The 18,528-nt window shown below is 36.2% G+C and overlaps 1 protein-coding gene across 1 annotated transcript; it reads right to left on the bottom strand.

Moving 5' to 3' along the window:
* Nucleotides 1–9,589: 9,589 nt before the first annotated feature.
* Nucleotides 9,590–17,217, bottom strand: LOC121378153. Its single transcript, XM_041506256.1, has 4 exons — nt 16,839–17,217; nt 14,825–15,040; nt 13,188–13,394; nt 9,590–10,949 (listed from the first exon to the last, which is right to left on the bottom strand). Exons 1-4 carry the CDS (start codon nt 17,112–17,114, stop codon nt 10,764–10,766), a joined length of 885 nt encoding a protein of 294 aa, XP_041362190.1. The 5' UTR covers nt 17,115–17,217; the 3' UTR covers nt 9,590–10,763.
* Nucleotides 17,218–18,528: the final 1,311 nt, after the last annotated feature.

The raw sequence follows: 18,528 nt of genomic DNA on the forward strand, positions 1-18,528 counted from the left end.
GCGACAGAAGAAACGCTAGTAAATAAAATACCCTCATAGGCGTACGGGCGCCTATTTTTGTAGAGGGGGACGGACAGACTGGCTTTTGCCCGAATTAAACGAAAATGCCAGAATCTGGATAACAACATTTATTCATTTTACCAAACAGCTACTAGAATATAGGGCTGCAAACGAATCACTAAGCATTTTACATAGATTACAACTAATATTATGGGTAGAATGATGGAAATACATGATAAAAAAGGTATCAGGTTAATACATTTTGCCCAAATATCTCTATAATTTCTGACCGAATTTGAGGTTTTGCTCCAGCACTAGGGGCAGTTAAAACACACACCCACCCCTTGCCTCGTAGGCTTATAAATACCCTATACATAATCCCCATAGCGTAAACTATCATTAATTAAAATAAAATCTATCTTCTTTTAAAACTCTGTTTAATTAAAATAACAAACAAAACCAAATTAGATATTTTCGTATCTCGCGTTTCTTTTGTCACTTGGTATATGATCGAACTAGTTAGTAATGACAATACCACGGCGGTGTCTGGTTACAAACAGTGTATATACGTAACTGCTCGTTTGTTCGCAATGAGCGGCAACACGAAGAACAAAACAAAACCCATCTTAAAGCCACTGACATTCGTGTCAGATCAGGCAGAACTATCGGTGAACACGATCCTTTAAGACGATTCAGAGGTAACGGGCGTGAGCGCCAACTGTATGGTAACCCTGTATAACTATTTGTTTTGTGTTTACACTCTGTATTGTTTGAACCCTTCACAGCCAGAATCGTAATTGAATTTAAATGTACTCACTTCAGTTTTTAAAGGGACAGACCCTAGTTTCAGCCCATGAAAATGGACACTAAGTTTAGTTAATCTACAAACCTGTAACACATTTGGATAAAGTTACAATTGAGTGAAATATGAGTGTGGTTTTGAAATGCTTGCATACCCTCTAAAAATAGACTAAAAATAGAATCCATAATAATGTTACTTCTCAGGCGCACGTGCGTTTTTAAAAAGATGAGAAATGCATTTTGTGATATTAAAAACACAAGGATGACCAAAAACACTTCGAATGTACGGAAATGGATAATCTAAACAATAAAATCTAAGTAAAGTATGATTTCAGTTATCAAAAACGGCTCTTAATAGTCAAAAATATGTCTTAGTGTTTGAAAAGTAGCATATGTCCCTTTAACAACTGTGAAATCATTTTAATTCTAGGTGAACGAATTTAAGAACACAACGAAAATATGATAATACCTTTTCGATCAAATTAAACACGAAAATTTAAGTCAATGAAAATAAAGAATTTAACAGTAGTGTAAAATACTTTTTTAAAAGTTACAATGACTTTTCCTCTACCCTATTATATATTTTACTAATTCAAAATAAAAGATATCTAACATTTTAATCAACTCAGTGTGTTTTCGCTAGCAAGGACTGGGATGTGGAGGTGGACAGAAAAACAATTTGAATCATAGCCGGATCGGGAAGAACTTCAGTTGGAATTGAACCATAGTCATATCGGGAAGATATAAATTAGAATTTAGCTGGAATTGAATCATAGCCAGATCGAGAAAATAATATTATGTTACGGTAATTAAAAACAACTATTTGGCGTAGCCAGGATTTTTTACACGTGTTTTGTAGAAGCAGGCAAATATAAAGAGTGGCGGGTAAATAGGTGTGATGGGAGGAGGGGAGGGGCAGAATAAAATATGCAGTTCAAGCCAATGGCCACCATAGATGGCACCAGAACAATGTACATTAAGTTTGGAGAGGCCACAACGTACGAGTTGTGTTCAGCAGAACACTAGAGATTGGGGGTTGGGGTTAGTTTTACCCGCACAATTTGCATGTTCGTGAATTGATATCAGTTCCCGCTTTTAGAGGTAAATATTATTAAACCAAAAGTCATCTCAAGAATTTCGTTTAGTTGAGGAATGAGGTATCTGACATGCTAATGCTTGGTTCAATAATCTGGGCTGTGTATACTAGCATGTATACTAGGCAAGCTCCTGATCCTAGTATGTGGAGCGCTGGACTCCTACACAGAGAGGAGCGGGATGTAGCTCAGTGGTACACCGCTCGCTCGATGCGCGGTCGGTCTGGGATCGATCCCAGTCGGTGGGCCCACTGGGCTATTTCTCGTCACTACCAGTGCACCACGACTAGCATATCAAAGGCCGTGGTATGTATTATCCTGTCTGTGGGATGGTGCATATAAAAGATCCCTTGCTGCTAATCGGAAAGAGTAGCCCATGAAGTGGCGACAGCGGGTTTCCTCTCTCAATATCTATGTGGTCCTTAATGGGTTCGAATCCCATCAGTGGAGGTTGATTTATATGTTACAGTAGTAGCAGTAGTAGTAGTAGTAGTAGTAGTAGCAGCAGCAGCAGCAGCAGTAGCAGCAGCAGCAGCAGCAGTAGTAGCAGCAGTAGTAGCAGTAGCAGTAACAGTAGTAGTGGTAGTAATATCAGTAGTACTAGTTGTAGTAGTAGGAGGAGGCTAGTGGTGGTTGTGGTTGTAGTGGTGGTGGTGGTGGTGGTGGTGGTAGTAGTAGTAATAGTAGAAGTTGTCGTCGACATAGTAGTAGTAGTAGCAGCAGCAGTAATCATGACATTGACAACTGCACTATGTACGGGATTAAATGTTGGCAGTAATCATGATAAATACAACACGATTTGTAATACATAAATAAAATTCTCACCAACCTGGGGATCTATAAAGATTTCTGTGATCTAAATGGAGCTTGAACATTTTCGAAACCTGTACGTGGCACTGTTAGAAAATATAGGGGTACCGCTCCGCAGGGTAGAGATTTTAACTTTGGCTATTGAATTGCACACTGGGACAGATGATTAATCTTTTATCTGTGTGATGATCGCCATGTAAACACAGCCGGTCAACACACACAGGTAGACATGTACCTTTTGTAGCAGGCACACTCAGAATGTGTCGCAGACCTGTGATTATCGGATAAATCGCCTGTGCAAAGACTTCAGTGTAGTTGTAGAATACTGAGATAATGTCAGAGTTCGGTTTGATTTACGAATATACGTGTACGAGACAGGGTTGGGGGGTGGGGGGGCAACTTCAAATTCTAAAATTCGGGCTAAAACGATAGAGATATTTGGGCAAAATGAGCTTTCCTGAAACCGTTTCACTATTCATTTCCATAATTCTACCCACAATATTAGTTGTAATCCATGAAAAATTAATAGTTATTCATTTGCAACCCTATATATATATATATATATATATATATATTGTAGCTGTTGTAGAAATATATGTAGTACTAATGTGAATAAATAATATTATCCATATTCGGACATTTTCATTTAATTCGGTCAAAAAATCAGCCTCCTTACAAAAATGGGAGCCTGTACGCCTATGTTTACGAACATGCTAAAATGCAAATGTTAAAAAAAGAGTAGTTTGTTTTATTTAACGACGCCACTAGAGCACATTGATTTTTTTATCTTATCATCGGCTATTGAACGTCAAACATATGGTCATTCTGACACTGTTTTTTAGAGGAAACCCGCTGTCGCCACATAGGCTACTCTTTTACGACAGGCAGCAAGGGATATTTTATTTGCGCTTCCCACAGGCAGGATAGCACAAACCATGGCCTTTGTGGAACCAGTTATGGATCACTGGTCGGTGCAAGTGGTTTACACCTACGCATTGAGCCTTGCGGAGCACTTACTCAGGGTTTGGAGTCGGTATCTGGATTAAAAATCCCATGCCTCGACTGGGATCCGAAGCAAATGTTAAACTGCAAAGATAATGTTAAAGTTAAGTTTAATTTGCAAAAATGCGAAAATGCTAAAATAATGTTACAGTTCGATTTAATTTGCAGACATGCTAAATGCAAAGATAATTTTAAAGTTCGGTTTAATTTGCAACAATGCTAAAATGCAAAAAATAATTTTATAATTCGATTTAATTTGTAAACATGTTACAAAATGCAAAGCTAATATTAAAGTTCAGTATAATTTGCAAACAGGCTAATAAAATGAAAATATAATATCAAAGAAAAAAGCAATTAAAAACACAAAAACAACATATTCTTCAGAAGAAATCTTCTAAAAGCATTTCATTGACAGCAAAATAATATATATATATACTTTCTCACAGAGAGGACAGCACACACCGCTGCCATTTATATATCAGTTGTGGTGTACTGGGTGATTGCCACGAGGGGAAATACAAGATGGTTGCTTATGGGATTCGATTCTACGACCCAAACACCCGTGCGTTCTCTACAGACTTTCCCTTACTTCCCGCCACTTTTCTGTTTTTAGTTGACAAAAGACGGGCTATTATCTCTAACAACAATCTGGAATCCGTTCATTTAGCAAACAGCGTATATTTATATAATGGCATTTTATGTCTCTCTTCAAGGCCGTATCTAGCCTAGGGACAGAGGCAAAAAAAAATATCAGGGTTAGTATTAGGGTTAGACAAAACAAATTCTCGTATGTTTTGAGGTGGTTTTATGTGTGTTTCTTTTTGCTTTTCTTTGGGTTTCTTTGGGTTTCTTTGTTTGTTTCTTTGTTTGTTTTTTTCTTTTTCTTTTTGTTACTGTTGTTTTTGATGAAAACAAAATGAAATGTTCTTTGAGTTTTGAGATTATTGTATTCAATGTTGTGTCTAAATAAGGGCGGGTCTATTAATTATTTTAAGAACTGTGTTTAACTGTATAAATATTAACAACAAAACCGTTATCCACAATCAAGGCCGTATAGATCTCTGCACAATGCAGAATCGAATGGCCATTTATCAGTTTCATTTGGGGAAAATATGATTAGGAAACAAATGAAGGGAACAGTTTGCTTTATGGCGGATTCACTAGCTCCATATACTGCTCAATGAACAGCGAGTCGATAAATTTGAAAATATTTTAACATAATATTAATGTATGTACAGTACCGTAGTAGGTGAATATGTCGGTATGAACTTACATTGTAGACTTTAAATTACATGGATATTGTAACACGTAAAACTACAAAAAGATGAGCGAGTGAGTAAACACCTGTGAAATTGCGCGCTCTCCCTATCTAACCCCCCCCCCCCACCCCATCTCTCTCTCATTTATTGCAAATTTAAAAGAAACGTTATAGTCAAATCATCGAAACTGTGTCCAGCTGTTGTAAACAAAAGATGATTCAACTACACCAAAAACCGCAATATAACACCAAATTACCAACATTTTATCACATACAAAATATTTAAAAACATATTTGAACTGAAATAATTTCACAATGTATATGAAATACCGGAGAACGTGTGCCGTGATGAAAGTTACGTCTGTACCACGACAAAGAACAGCAATCAGAGGGGATACTCGGAGGATAAAGTTTTTGTTTAACACCACTACAGCACACTGATGCTCAGAAGAGGACTGCATGCCCTGCCCAGTAGGAATCATCTTCGCAAGCTAAGGTACCACTACGAAATGTAGTATCTTGCGAAGATGAGTAACCTACATGTAGGGATATTTACCAAAAGAATAACGACATACCTGATCTAATACGGTTTTGCCTTTTCTTAATGGCTCATCAGTCACATGGAGGCGGAAGACTTGTCCTATGGTGGGAAGAGGTTTATGAAGCGAATCCATATTTTCTGTATTAAAGTATCAAGCTCAATAAACAACCCTCTTTTCAACAAAATGCAAACCGTTGAATTCGGTACTTGAATGGACATAAATATCCATTTTAGGCGACAACAACAGCAAACTATATCTTTTATCACCACCTGTTGCCATTTTAAGATAAAATTCTGCAAAGATTATATGGATTAAAATATTGCGCGACTAGAAATTTTATGGTAAAAATGTTGACACATTGCGATGGCAGGCACATGGTCCATACAAGGTCGTTTATTGACACCCACGTTTTAAGGAATGACTATAATCATGTCTATCATTGTGGTATCAATTGTTCTTTCTCTTTCCCCCTTGTCCATCTTTCTCTCCATTCACATTTCCCAGTCACCCTCTTCTCTCCCACCTCCTTTGTCTCACAAACACATCCATATGTATTTATGTACATGTATTTAAATTCAGTCCATTCATAGGTAAATATATCTAAAATATATAGTTATTTGAATGTATTATAGGTATAATATACAAATGATATACGTTTATGTATATATATCCACAATATAATGTAAAGCAACTGATCAAGATTCCCAAACTTGGCCACGCTTTAAAGTTTCTGCGGATAATAATAAGGAAGTAAGAAAGAAGAAAGAAAGAAGGAAAAAGAAAGAAGAAGAAAAATTAAATCAACAAATTAAAAGTTAATATATCACACAAAACAAACGAAACGATACTACTGGTGAAATATTTATTGATGTATGACATCTTTGCCATGAACCCCTGGAGGCCATGTCAGTTGATCCAACAAAGGGCCAGTGTCATTTTCTGTTCAGATGATCTTGTTAAGAGCTAAAAAAAAATAATGTCTGCAAGCAGTGTTTTGATTGGTCGAAAGAAAGGTTAACTGGACACATACAAAAACACTGCCTCCGATCAGATCAGATCGGCTGAAAGACCAGAAGACAGTAACATCAGAGTTCTAATTAGATAGATGATCGAACAGATAGTAATACAATTAACAAAATCAACAAGGATATATATTAAAAGAAAAATGTTGTAATAAAAGAGCGTCAAGCTCAACATATAACATGTAAAATAAATGTTTATTGTATAGCATAAAACGTACTACAAAGTACATGGAAACATAATAAGCTACATTCATAAAATAAACAAGTATAACAAAAGCAATCATAGGATAAATATATGCATGTATATGTATTACACGTGTATCTGTATCACAACTTTAATATAATGTATTGACATATAAAGTGCAAATCATGAAACAGCAAAGGAAATAAATGTAGGATATGCTGAAACAGCAAAAAGAAATAAATGCAATATATAGGGGTATTGTGATTTGTATATTTATGTCCAGTGACTTTTGTTTCATTTCCAAATATTTCATTTGTGGGTGGGGTGGGAGTTTGCATATAGTATTGGAAAATACTGCTTTTCACAACTCAAACCATTATCCCACCCCATATCCCATCCCCCTAATTTCAAACTCTACCTTTCAAAACAAATGAATATGTTTGTATTAACCATAATGTTACACCAGTTAATTTAAAACCTGCAGTAACTGACCTAAGTACATGTATATTAATTACTTAATCAGGCATGCACATTTCCACCCTCATTTTAGATCTTAAATGTAAACACACAAAAATCTTGTTTTAATTGACATTAAAAGAAGAAAATGGAATGTTTAATACCTTAGCACACAGATGAAAAATTGTGCTAAACAAGCTACACCAATCTACTTAGCAGCAACGTCTGTTTTACATTTATTTTCCCGTACCACTACCTCCGATATACCAGTGAAGAACCTCTTGTTGGGATGGGAAATAACCCACTGGGTCCATTTTACTGACAGTGAACCAATGGTTTATTGAATACGAAAATGCAAAAGTTTAAAACCACTGGATACTGTGTTTCAACATAATGAACTTGGTCCTTGGGCGATTTTATTTTATTTTTTAAAATCAATAATTATAACTACATAGAAATTAAATGGTAAGCATAATAGCATGAAGGTGAAAAGTATGAGCATTTTGTGATGGAAAATAATACTGGATTGAATATGAAATAACATTGGAGCAAATGGGGAATGGCATTGAACTGCATTGGAAATAACACTGGACTAAATGAGAAAAACAGTGGAATGGATGGGAAATCAGGGCTAGCTCTGCCAATCGCCAAATTCGCCAATTGTGAATTTTAGGAATTGGCGAATTTGATTTTAATTTGGCGAAAACATTTCAAGTAATAATTGATGTTTTGTTGGAAAATAACTGGGTTTTGCATTTTTTAAACATAATTTGGCGAAATGTTTTGCTCACCCAGAGCTAGCCCTGGAAATAACAGTGCACTAAATGGGAATTAACAATAGATTCGATCGAAATAACACTGGATCAAACACTAAAAATAACAGTCAACTGGATGGGAATAAACCTTGCAGTGAAAAAAACAATTTATATTGGAAGGTACGTAATCCGTAATGGGGAAATAGCACCAATGGATGGAAGGGAAATAACTCTGGATTGATGGAGAAATAGCACCAAATGGAGCTGGAAATTGCACTGGAGTAGATGAAATTAATAACTGGAATGATCTTCTAAAAGCTGAAAGCCATACCATTCAAATAATTGCCATCTTAGATTAAATGCATTTTAAATCAAATTTAATCCATTTTGTGAAAATTAATTTCATGAAAAAAATCCTAAATTTAGATGTAAGAATCCTCTCTTACAAGCCAGATACTAGCTAAGTAAGCTACAATCCTACTTCATTCCGTAGGCTTATTAATATGGTTCGTTGTTTTAAATGTTTAATGTGCTTTTCCTAAACTAAAATTAATGAAGATACCAACTATTAATTTTTATATACTCGGATAGGAAACTGAACTACTGAGGGTGTATATGGCTAATCAACTTGGACAACAAACTTCTGGATTCAAATTTTATAACCTTACCAGGTGAAAAAAATTTCAAATTTAACAAATCTATAAAACATCTATATTACCAAGCATATGGATACAAAATAGCCACAAATTAGCAAAATCTGCAAGGTAGTAACAGATCTACCTATTAACTATTCTATCGAGATGATCTTTTATAATTAAACTGATAAAAATTCATTACAATAGTTAAACAGAGGTCAATTTTCAGTATTTCAGATCAATATTTTATGCAGAAAGTCAAAAACATTTTTTTTACTCATAGATGTCAAATCTAGCCAAATTTTGTCAATTTTCAAACATATCACAGAAACGTGGGAGAATTTTTCAGAACAGATTCTTCGGATATGTTGTATTTTTAGCAAATTTTTGAAAATACTGTCAGGTGGTCGAGTGTATACTGCTATGTATATGATTATGGTTTTTCAAATTTGTGTCTTACTTTATGCTACATATAGTGCTACCAGTAAAGTGTTACCTCATATAATGTTACAGAATAACTATAAAAAAAAGAGACTGTTCTGAGTTTGTAGTATTAAAATGTTTTTGACTTTAACAAATCTTTTTAACAACCAAATTTACATGCTAAATATAGTTTCTTGTTTAGAATATCAGTGTCTGTATGTTTAATGTGTTTCTTGTCGTCCCAATGTTTTTAAGCAGCCCCAACCGTCTCTCAAAATATAGATTAGGAAATATAAGTGAAGTCTGACCTAGTAAAAACACTGGGATGATCCAAAACACATTTAAAGGCATACTGTCGCAGATTTAAGGACCTTATTTCTCTGAAAATGGATAATAAATGAAAATCACATTAATTGTTGAAAACCAAATCTAGCTATCGCATTACTGTAACTGAACCATGATGGAGTGAAACCCATGTCAACCCTCTCTGCAATTTTAGTTTTTGAATTATGGACCATTGCCATAATTCAATTATTTTAACTAAATATCATTAATAAATGGAGAATGGTGGTTATGAAGATGGTTGAATAAAGTACATTTAGTGACAAATCAAATAATTTTTGTTCAGGTAATACTTTGTTAGACCACTAAATAGGTCAGTGGTCTGTGACAATATGCCTTTACTGTATTGCCATTCACATTTTATACAGAAAAATGTATTTAATATGCAACTGTAGTCAATAAAACATCTATGTTAATCGGCAACATCTTAATAATGGCAACAAAATCAGGACAGTCTCTCTAAGAAAAATATTCTCATGGATAAAAACTCATCTCAACTTTTGTTTACATCACAAATATTTAAACACTTGGCCCAGCTGTTCAAAACACAGTTAAATTAACCCAGGGTTAGTCAAACGTTTCCCTCATAATTTTTTTTTCTTCACAAATACAAAATACATTTTAGATTTGATTATGTATAAGATATATTTGGTTGTTCTATTATCAAGTTTCAACAAGATGTTTTCATAGATGATTTGTATTGATTCAGTCCTTGGGTTTGAAAATTTGTGTTAACCACTAGTTAAGCTAACAGGGTTTCTGCCAGAGGGTTAAATGGGTATGGCACCATACCCAAATTTAAGTTCTTTTAACAAAATAATGACTCTTTATCATTACTGTGATTTTCTTAACCCTAACAATAAACATACCCTATTTTCATTAGAGGACGTACAAAAACAACATGGCGCCGAACAGTGGAAATAGAGATGGAGGAGACAGTTGGGGCACCATCGAGAGATTGGCAAGGGGTAAACCGGCATGCAGGAACTTCGTCGCTGCCCAAATGCCACTAGGTATGACAGGAAATGATGATGATGATGATTTTCATTCTGGTGGAGGCACCCATACACTCTGTCGACTGCAATAGCATTCAGCACACACATTGTAAATATTCAATTCCAAAGTGTCATACCCAAAAATTTCTTTATGGCAGAAACCCTGGTTATCTAATGTTTGAACAACCAGCCATTGATCTGTATCTACATACAATTAACACTAATATGAAGAAATGATTTCAGTTTACAAAGGATATAATTCGTGCCTGAACATTTTCTACATCAGAATATTTAAACAGTGATTTCTATCTAAATACACTTGACACTATAAGGTAGAACTCACTTCACGATTCGCTGGCCATGATTTCAATCTAACATTGGTTTCAATTCACAAGCAAGAAATGTTTTAATTTATAAATATTTCTAAATCAGGTATGTGTTTTCTCATTTTCTTCGCCAGACCGTCGCATGTGCTACGGTCCACTGATTTTTTCGTGCTGTTTCTCTGATGAAAAATGGCATGTCAAGGTCTTCTACGAGGTCAAAGGTCGGGCTCAGTATTTTCTTCAGTGTCGAAAAACCAGTCACAGCTTCACCATTCCTGTTTTTGTAACCACCAAGCCACTTGTTCTTGAAACAGAAAACATATAACAATTATAATAACAAACACAGTTTATTTCTGATACCAGCTTACAGTAGTAATTGTACCCAAACCTTAATACTGTTAAAGAGGAGTTATCAGAGTTACAACAGCAAGATTTTGATGTTCCCACACTGGATGCAGCTACCCACCACTCCAGTTTCCCACATACATTTTCAAACAATTTAGGATTATTGTTTTGCACTATTTTGTCAGTAACCGTAGTTTTCCAAATATACCAAAATCACAAACACAATGACTTTTGGCACTCAAAGTTGTCTGTGTACAACTGTGTTAGGAATATGACCAGGTTTACTACCAATATTTCATAACCTGACTAATTAACCTTCTGATATTGCAGGTGAGATATCTCACAAACATCACTCACCGGAAGCGATTTAGTAATAGGAAATGGAAGACAAAAAAAAGAGAGTAAAGTTTGTTTTATTTAACAATGCCACCAGAGCACACATATTTTTTATCTTATCATCGGCTATTGGACGTCAAACATATGGTCATTCTGACACTGTTTTTTAGAGGAAACCCTGTCTCCACATAGGCTACTCTTTTACGACAGGCAGCAAGGGATCTTTTATTTGCGCTTCCCACAAGCAGGATAGCACAAACCATGGTCTTTGTTGAACCAGTTATGGATCACTGGTCAGTGCAAGTGGTTTACACCTACCCACTGAGCCTTGCAGAGCACTCACTCAGGGTTTGGAGTCGGTATCTGGATTAAAAATCCCATGCCTCGACTGGGATCCGAACCCAGTACCTACCAGCCTGTAGACCGATGGCCTAACCACAATGCCACCTAGGCCGGTCTGAAATGGAAGACAAGTCAGCTTCCTGGTTTTTTTAGATCTTGTTTTTTCAATCGATTATATCTTGGAATTTTTAGTTGAAAAAGTGGTTTTCGACAAGTATTTTTGCTTGACAACAATGGCGGCTTGTCGCGGTCATTTTCAGGGATCGATAGCCGATTGTGACAGCTAATTTGATAATAATAAATTTGATCGTTTTACCAAAAACAAACATCACCAAATATTGGGATATGAAAGAAAGAAAGAAAGAAGTGTTTTATTTAACGACGCACTCAACACATTTTTATTTACGGTTATATGGCGTCAGACATATGGTTAAGGACCACATAGATTTTGAGAGGAAACCCGCTGTCGCCACTACATGGGCTACTCTTCCGATTGGCAGCAAGGGATCTTTTATTTGCACTTCCCACAGGCAGGATAGCACAAACCATGGCCTTTGTTGAACCAGTTATGGATCACTGGTCGGTGCAAGTGGTTACACCTACCCACTGAGCCTTGCGGAGCACTCACTCAGGGTTTGGAGTCGGTATCTGGATTAAAAATCCCATGCCTCGACTGGGATCCGAACCCAGTACCTACCAGCCTGTAGACCGATGGCCTAACCACAACGCCACCTAGGCCGGTCTGAAATGGAAGACAAGTCAGCTTCCTGGTTTTTTTAGATTTTGTTTTTTCAATCAATTATATCTTGGAATTTTTAGTTGAAAAAGTGGTTTTCGACAAGTATTTTTGCTTGACAACAATGGCGGCTTGTCGCGGTCATTTTCAGGGATCGATAGCCGATTGTGACAGCTAATTTGATAATAATAAATTTGATCGTTTTACCAAAAACAAACATCACCAAATATTGGGATATGAATCATTGGGATATGAATTTTTTAAGTCTGGTCAGAAAACCACTGTTATTAGAAATAATGGACATAAATACTGGACAGCTGGCCACAAATGCCCGTAAGTAAAGGTGACTTTTTAGATTTTTTACCTAATTTTAATCAACATAAACCGATCTAACATATCATAAAAATTACAAAAACCCACAAAAATAATACTTACTAATTCAAATATTAACTTTATTTTATGTATTTATAAAACATTTAAGTGAATATATGCGAGTAAAAATTATAAACGTGTACCCACTCAACGTGGTTTTTGTCAAAAATTAATCCAGTAGTCTAAAGGTTAATTTAATTACTGTGAGACAATATTCTTGGTGAATATCTTTAAATATCTTGTCCATATTTTTTTTTTTTATGTAACAAAACTAACATCAGTTCTTATATGGCTAATTTATTTTATTCAATATTTTTTTAATTTCACAGAGCACTTGCTCTTGAGACTTCACCAATGATTTTCAAATCATAAGCACTATTAAAAAAATAACAAAACACTGACAATATTCACCTTATCACAGTATTCCTCCTGCCAAGTGTATGGTGCTGTTATTATCAAGATTCCACCAGACGCAACCAGACGCGGTAGTGAGTTCAAGAACGCGAGGGGATCGTGTAAACGACAGATAAGATTTGCTGCCAGGACAACTCCAAACTGACCAAGACTTTCGGGCAGGTTACAGGCATCCCCTTGCTGGAATGTTACTACATCTCGATTCTGATAAAAGCAAAGAAAAAAGGAATGTGAGGTCAATGACTTCCAGCACATTATTTGATGTCTGTAATACACAAAAGTTTCATATGGTAAAGTTTATGACACATGGTATACAGAACTGGAGAAGAAAACTTTAATGACCACATGGAATACACTTACTGTAAAACCCTTAAAAACCAGACCCTCTGTAAACAGGAAATCCCTCAAATCAGACATTATGTATGGCTCCTTTTTAAATACCAGTACAGATCAGAACTGCTCTAAACCGGATGCACCTTAAAACCAGACTTTTTACCGAGTTATAAGGGTGTCCAGTTTAGAAAGTTTCACTGTGTGCATGTATATGTGTATATATATGTATGTATGTATGTATGTATATATGTATTGATGTATGAATATCTATATATTGTATGTATGTCGAGGTTGACTGTTACATACATAGATATTAACGCACTGCGCAGGGGATAATTAAATCCTTTCTGGCCTCACAAACTGTCCCGTGCTTTTGCTGGGACTCGAACCTATGGCACCAAACGCCCGCAAATTTGCAGACTTGCCACGATACCTTTTGAGCTATTGAGGCATCCATAAAAAAGGATGCTCTTTAACTCAACTATATGCATGGGGTCTACAAGTTACACGGTCGATCCCACTTACGTGCATGAAACAGTGGGCAGACCTGGCGCTGGCTAGTATGTATTGATGTATGAATATCTATATATTGTATGTATGTCATGGTTGATTGTTACATACATAGATATTAACGCACTGGTGCAGGGGATAATTAAATCCTTGTATATATGTGTGTGTATATATATATATATATATATATATGTAAATTGTATATATATTTCCTAGATTGAAATTTCCACAACCTCAAGTGTTATTTTTCTATTCCATATATATGGGAATCTAATAGTCTTTAAATATACACTGAAACAAGTTCATGGGAGAAAAAAAAGAGCAAATTGCCATGAAAGCCAAACTTGTGACAGTACATGATACAGATATACACAAAATTTTAGCTCAATATTTTGAGGCATTGTGAAAAAAAAGTCAGAAAAACTAATTTTCAATTATCCTAAGATCAAGGGCGATAACTTAGTAAAAAAAAAGACTTCAGGTAAATCACCATAAAAGTCAAACTTGATCTGTAACAGTACATGATAAAGTTATAGATAAAATTTCAGCTTAATAACTTGAAGCATTGTAAAAAAAGGTCTGGGAAACTAAATGTGGAACGGATGGACAGACGTCCCACATATAGCTTTTCGGACAAAATTTTTTCCACAATGCTACGGAGTTGAAATTTTATATATGGACAGACAGACAGACAGACAGACTGACAGAATGACAGAGATGAAACCTATAGTCCCCTCTGGTAGGGCATTAAAAAAGAGAACATGTCAAAAGATATTTTTGTTATTACTTACAATATCAGGATGCACGCGAGCGGTCAGCTGCGACCGCAGATCACCCTCGTCAGTGACCGAGTAATGCATCTCTCCCGTCACTTTCAGGTAGTCGCAGGTCTCCACAAATGAATAGCTGTAGTCAATACCAATGATCTCGTCCAGTTTACGTGACAACTCAAACGTTGATCTCCCCACTGCACAACCAATGTCCAGAGCACGACTTGGAATTTTAGGCTACAAAAAGAAATAATGATATCCAGATGGATGTTTAAATGTCATCAGGAAATATTTAGTTTTCTAAATTTTGATTAGCAATAGTTACTAACCAACTGAAAATGGATTAGCATCTACTATTCAGTGATAAAAAGAAGCAAAAGTTTTCTCTAGTCTACCGGACAACTACAAAGATATACAGATCTACTTGTCCATCAATATCTTTACTTGTCTAAATAAGTTATTAGTTTTATTCAAGAGCAAGGACAATGTTTTTGATTTCTCAAAATGAAAGAGCATTATATACAATTTTACTTGTCCACTCAGTGTTCGAGATTAAATTTTTTGGCCAGTATCCCAGTTGGATACTAACATTTCAAAATCTGGTATCCCACCTGAGAATTTAGTATTATATGGTATCCCGGTGGGATACTGGGTTCTTGAAGTCTGGTATCCAAAATTAAATTCTGGTATCATCGGGATATCGGGATACCGTTAATCTCGAACACTGCCACTGGACAACCATTGAGATACATTTTGCTTGTCCCAGCAGATTATCACTTATCAGGACAAATGGATATATAAGTGCTTATTTCAAACAGTAGCCTACTATTTGTTGTTATAAAATTGTGTAGCGATCTCTGAATTTTGTATGGCGAATAACAATGCGATACTGAACAAAATGTTTCCTAGTCATACAAGTAGAATTCCTTTAATTGATTTTAAATTCAGATGGGTAAAACATCTGCCTGTTATCCTTCCCCACTTTAAACTTTAGGCTATATTTACTAGGATTAAACTTAGGTCTAGGGTTAGTGTTATCCTGAAATGCAACTTATCATTAGAAATTAATTAACAATTTCAGTTTTGATCTTTAATTTCTGATATGATTAAACAAATCGTACTATTTACAAAATAAGGATTCGATATGAAATTTAAATTAAGGTTCACATATGCCGTCATGGGGACACACCTCAACAATCTGGACTGCGTGTCCAGGACAATGGTAGTCAGTGTTTCTGCCAGAAAGAAATTTTTTGGTATGGCGCTATGGAATTGAATGCAACCATAGACAATAGGGGCTATGGGGGGCCCCCTCCACAATGAAAATGGGTTACATTTAGGGTTAGGCTGAAGAAAATCATACAATAATGAGTCATTAATTTTGTCAAAATGTTAACTTAAAAAAATAATAATTTGGGTATGGCGACATACTCATTTTACCCTCTGGCAGAAACCCTGGTAGTGGTTAATGAGAGAGGAGTCAGTGTCTAGTAGCCTTATACCTACTCTGTCGCTCTCTCTAAATGATATCTGGTATACTGGGAAACGAACCCAGTACATACCAAGCTTAAGTATGATGGTTTAATCACTACACCATTGAGGCCAGTGATGTGAAGGTGAAGGTCACATGTTTTAACATGCACATTCAGAGAAAGCTGTTATAGTGCACGCTTGTTTTGGGCACATGTTCTGACCACTGCCAGCTCCTTCATCCAAGACAGGAAAGGGTTGGGGAGAGGGAGAAGACAGGATCGCACACTCTAGCAGGTGCATGGTAGCACAGGAAGCCCAAACAATGGATCGGAGGTGTGCAGGAAGTTAGTTGGTGGTGTGGTATTTGCAATGGTAACTGTTTAAATAAGGAATTTATAGCCAAAACTTGCAAAAGAAAGCGTTGCACATTTTGGAGATTGTGCCCTTAATTATGAATAGTTCCCAATGACGTGAAATTATGGTAAATTATGTTTGTTTATTGTGTATGACGTCAAAACAAGGGTGCAAAAAGTGACCGTCGTCGATCGAGCCTGAAACTCACATCTGTACGATAATGCTTGATGCAGAGTTCTGCACAACGTTTGGGAAATTCCAGAGAAGATTTAGGTCCCAAGTCATATTTGAGAAATTGTTCTGGAGACCCGTAATGAAATACCAAATATTCGCTCAAAAGTTTATCAGATTCGTAAACATTGTCTCTTCGTTTTGCTTTTCGTTGTTGAAGCAGACGAAACGTTGAATAAACTGCAACTCCTGCTGTCAGTGCGTAAGTAGACAATATAATTGTCCTGTGGTCTAGTCCAAACCAAAATGGCATTTTATTTGTCTTGATGCAACAAACGGATAACTAACTGTTAATAACAAAATCTTGACAACAAAACTAATTTTTCGACCTGCAACTTCTAGGAAAAACAAGGAAGTCTACCCGGACACGTGTTTAATGCGCATGCTTAAAGTCGTTTTGTCGGCACTTTATTCGGAATATTTCGATCATTTCCGAACTCCTCTAAAACCGCACCCGGAAAATCTTCGGCCAATTCCACGTAAACGGCCGAGTTATTCCGAATGCTGTGACACGCCAATCGGGTAAAATCCGTGCTAAGAACGGCTGTAGTCACAAATAGGCCTAAACACATCCTCCATATGACTATTGTGATAGTCATAATAGGCCTTACCACATATCCTCTACGTGATGAAGTCATAATACGCCTGCCACACATCAGCCACACGTAATAGTCATAATAGGCTAAAGGCCCTTTACCACACATCCGTGGAAACGTGACGAAATCTGACCTATTTAATGGTCTAACAAAGTATTACCTGAACAAAAATAATTTGATTTGTCTCTAAATGTACTTTATTCAACCATCTTCATAACCACTATACTCCATTTATTAAAGACATTTTGTAAAAATAATTGAATTATGGCAATGGTCCATAATTCAAAAACTAAAATTGCCGAGCGGGATGACATGGATTTCATTCTATCATGGTTCAGTTAAGTTGACGGGATAGCTAGATTTGGTTTCCAACAATTAATGTAATGTTTATTTATTATACATTTTTAGAGAAATACGGTCTTTAAATCCGTGACAGTATGCCTTTAATAGGCCTTACAACACATCCTTCACACGTGATGAAGTCAAAAGAGGCCTTACCACACATCATCCACACGTGATTCAATCACAATAGGCCTTACCACACATCATCCGTGGAAACGTGATGAAGGAAGGAAGGAAAATGATTTATTTGACGATGCACTCAACACATTTTTTTATTTACGGTTACATGGTGTCGGACATATTATGGTTAAGGACCACACAGATATTGAGGGAGGAAACCCGCTGTCGCCACTTCATGGACTATTTTCGATTAGCAGCAAGGGATCTTTTATATGCACCATCCCATAGACAGGTTAGCACATACCACGGCCTTTGATGTACCAGTCGTGGTGCACTAGCTGGAGCGATAAATAGCCGACGGGGATCGATCCCAAACCGATCGCACATCAAGCAAGCGCTTTAACACTGGGCTACGTCCCATCCCGAAACGTAATGAAGTCACAATTGGTCTTACCACACATCATCCGAGGACACGTGATGAAGTCATAATAGGCCTTACCACACACCCTCCACACGAGATGAAGTAAAAATCGACCTTAGGGGCTTACTAATAATTTAAGTCTTCCTACGGGCCCGATATATAGCAACTAGGCTATATAGTCCAACGTG

Source organism: Gigantopelta aegis, chromosome 2 (assembly GCF_016097555.1).
Source record: "Gigantopelta aegis isolate Gae_Host chromosome 2, Gae_host_genome, whole genome shotgun sequence".
Lineage (NCBI taxonomy): Eukaryota > Metazoa > Mollusca > Gastropoda > Neomphalida > Peltospiridae > Gigantopelta > Gigantopelta aegis.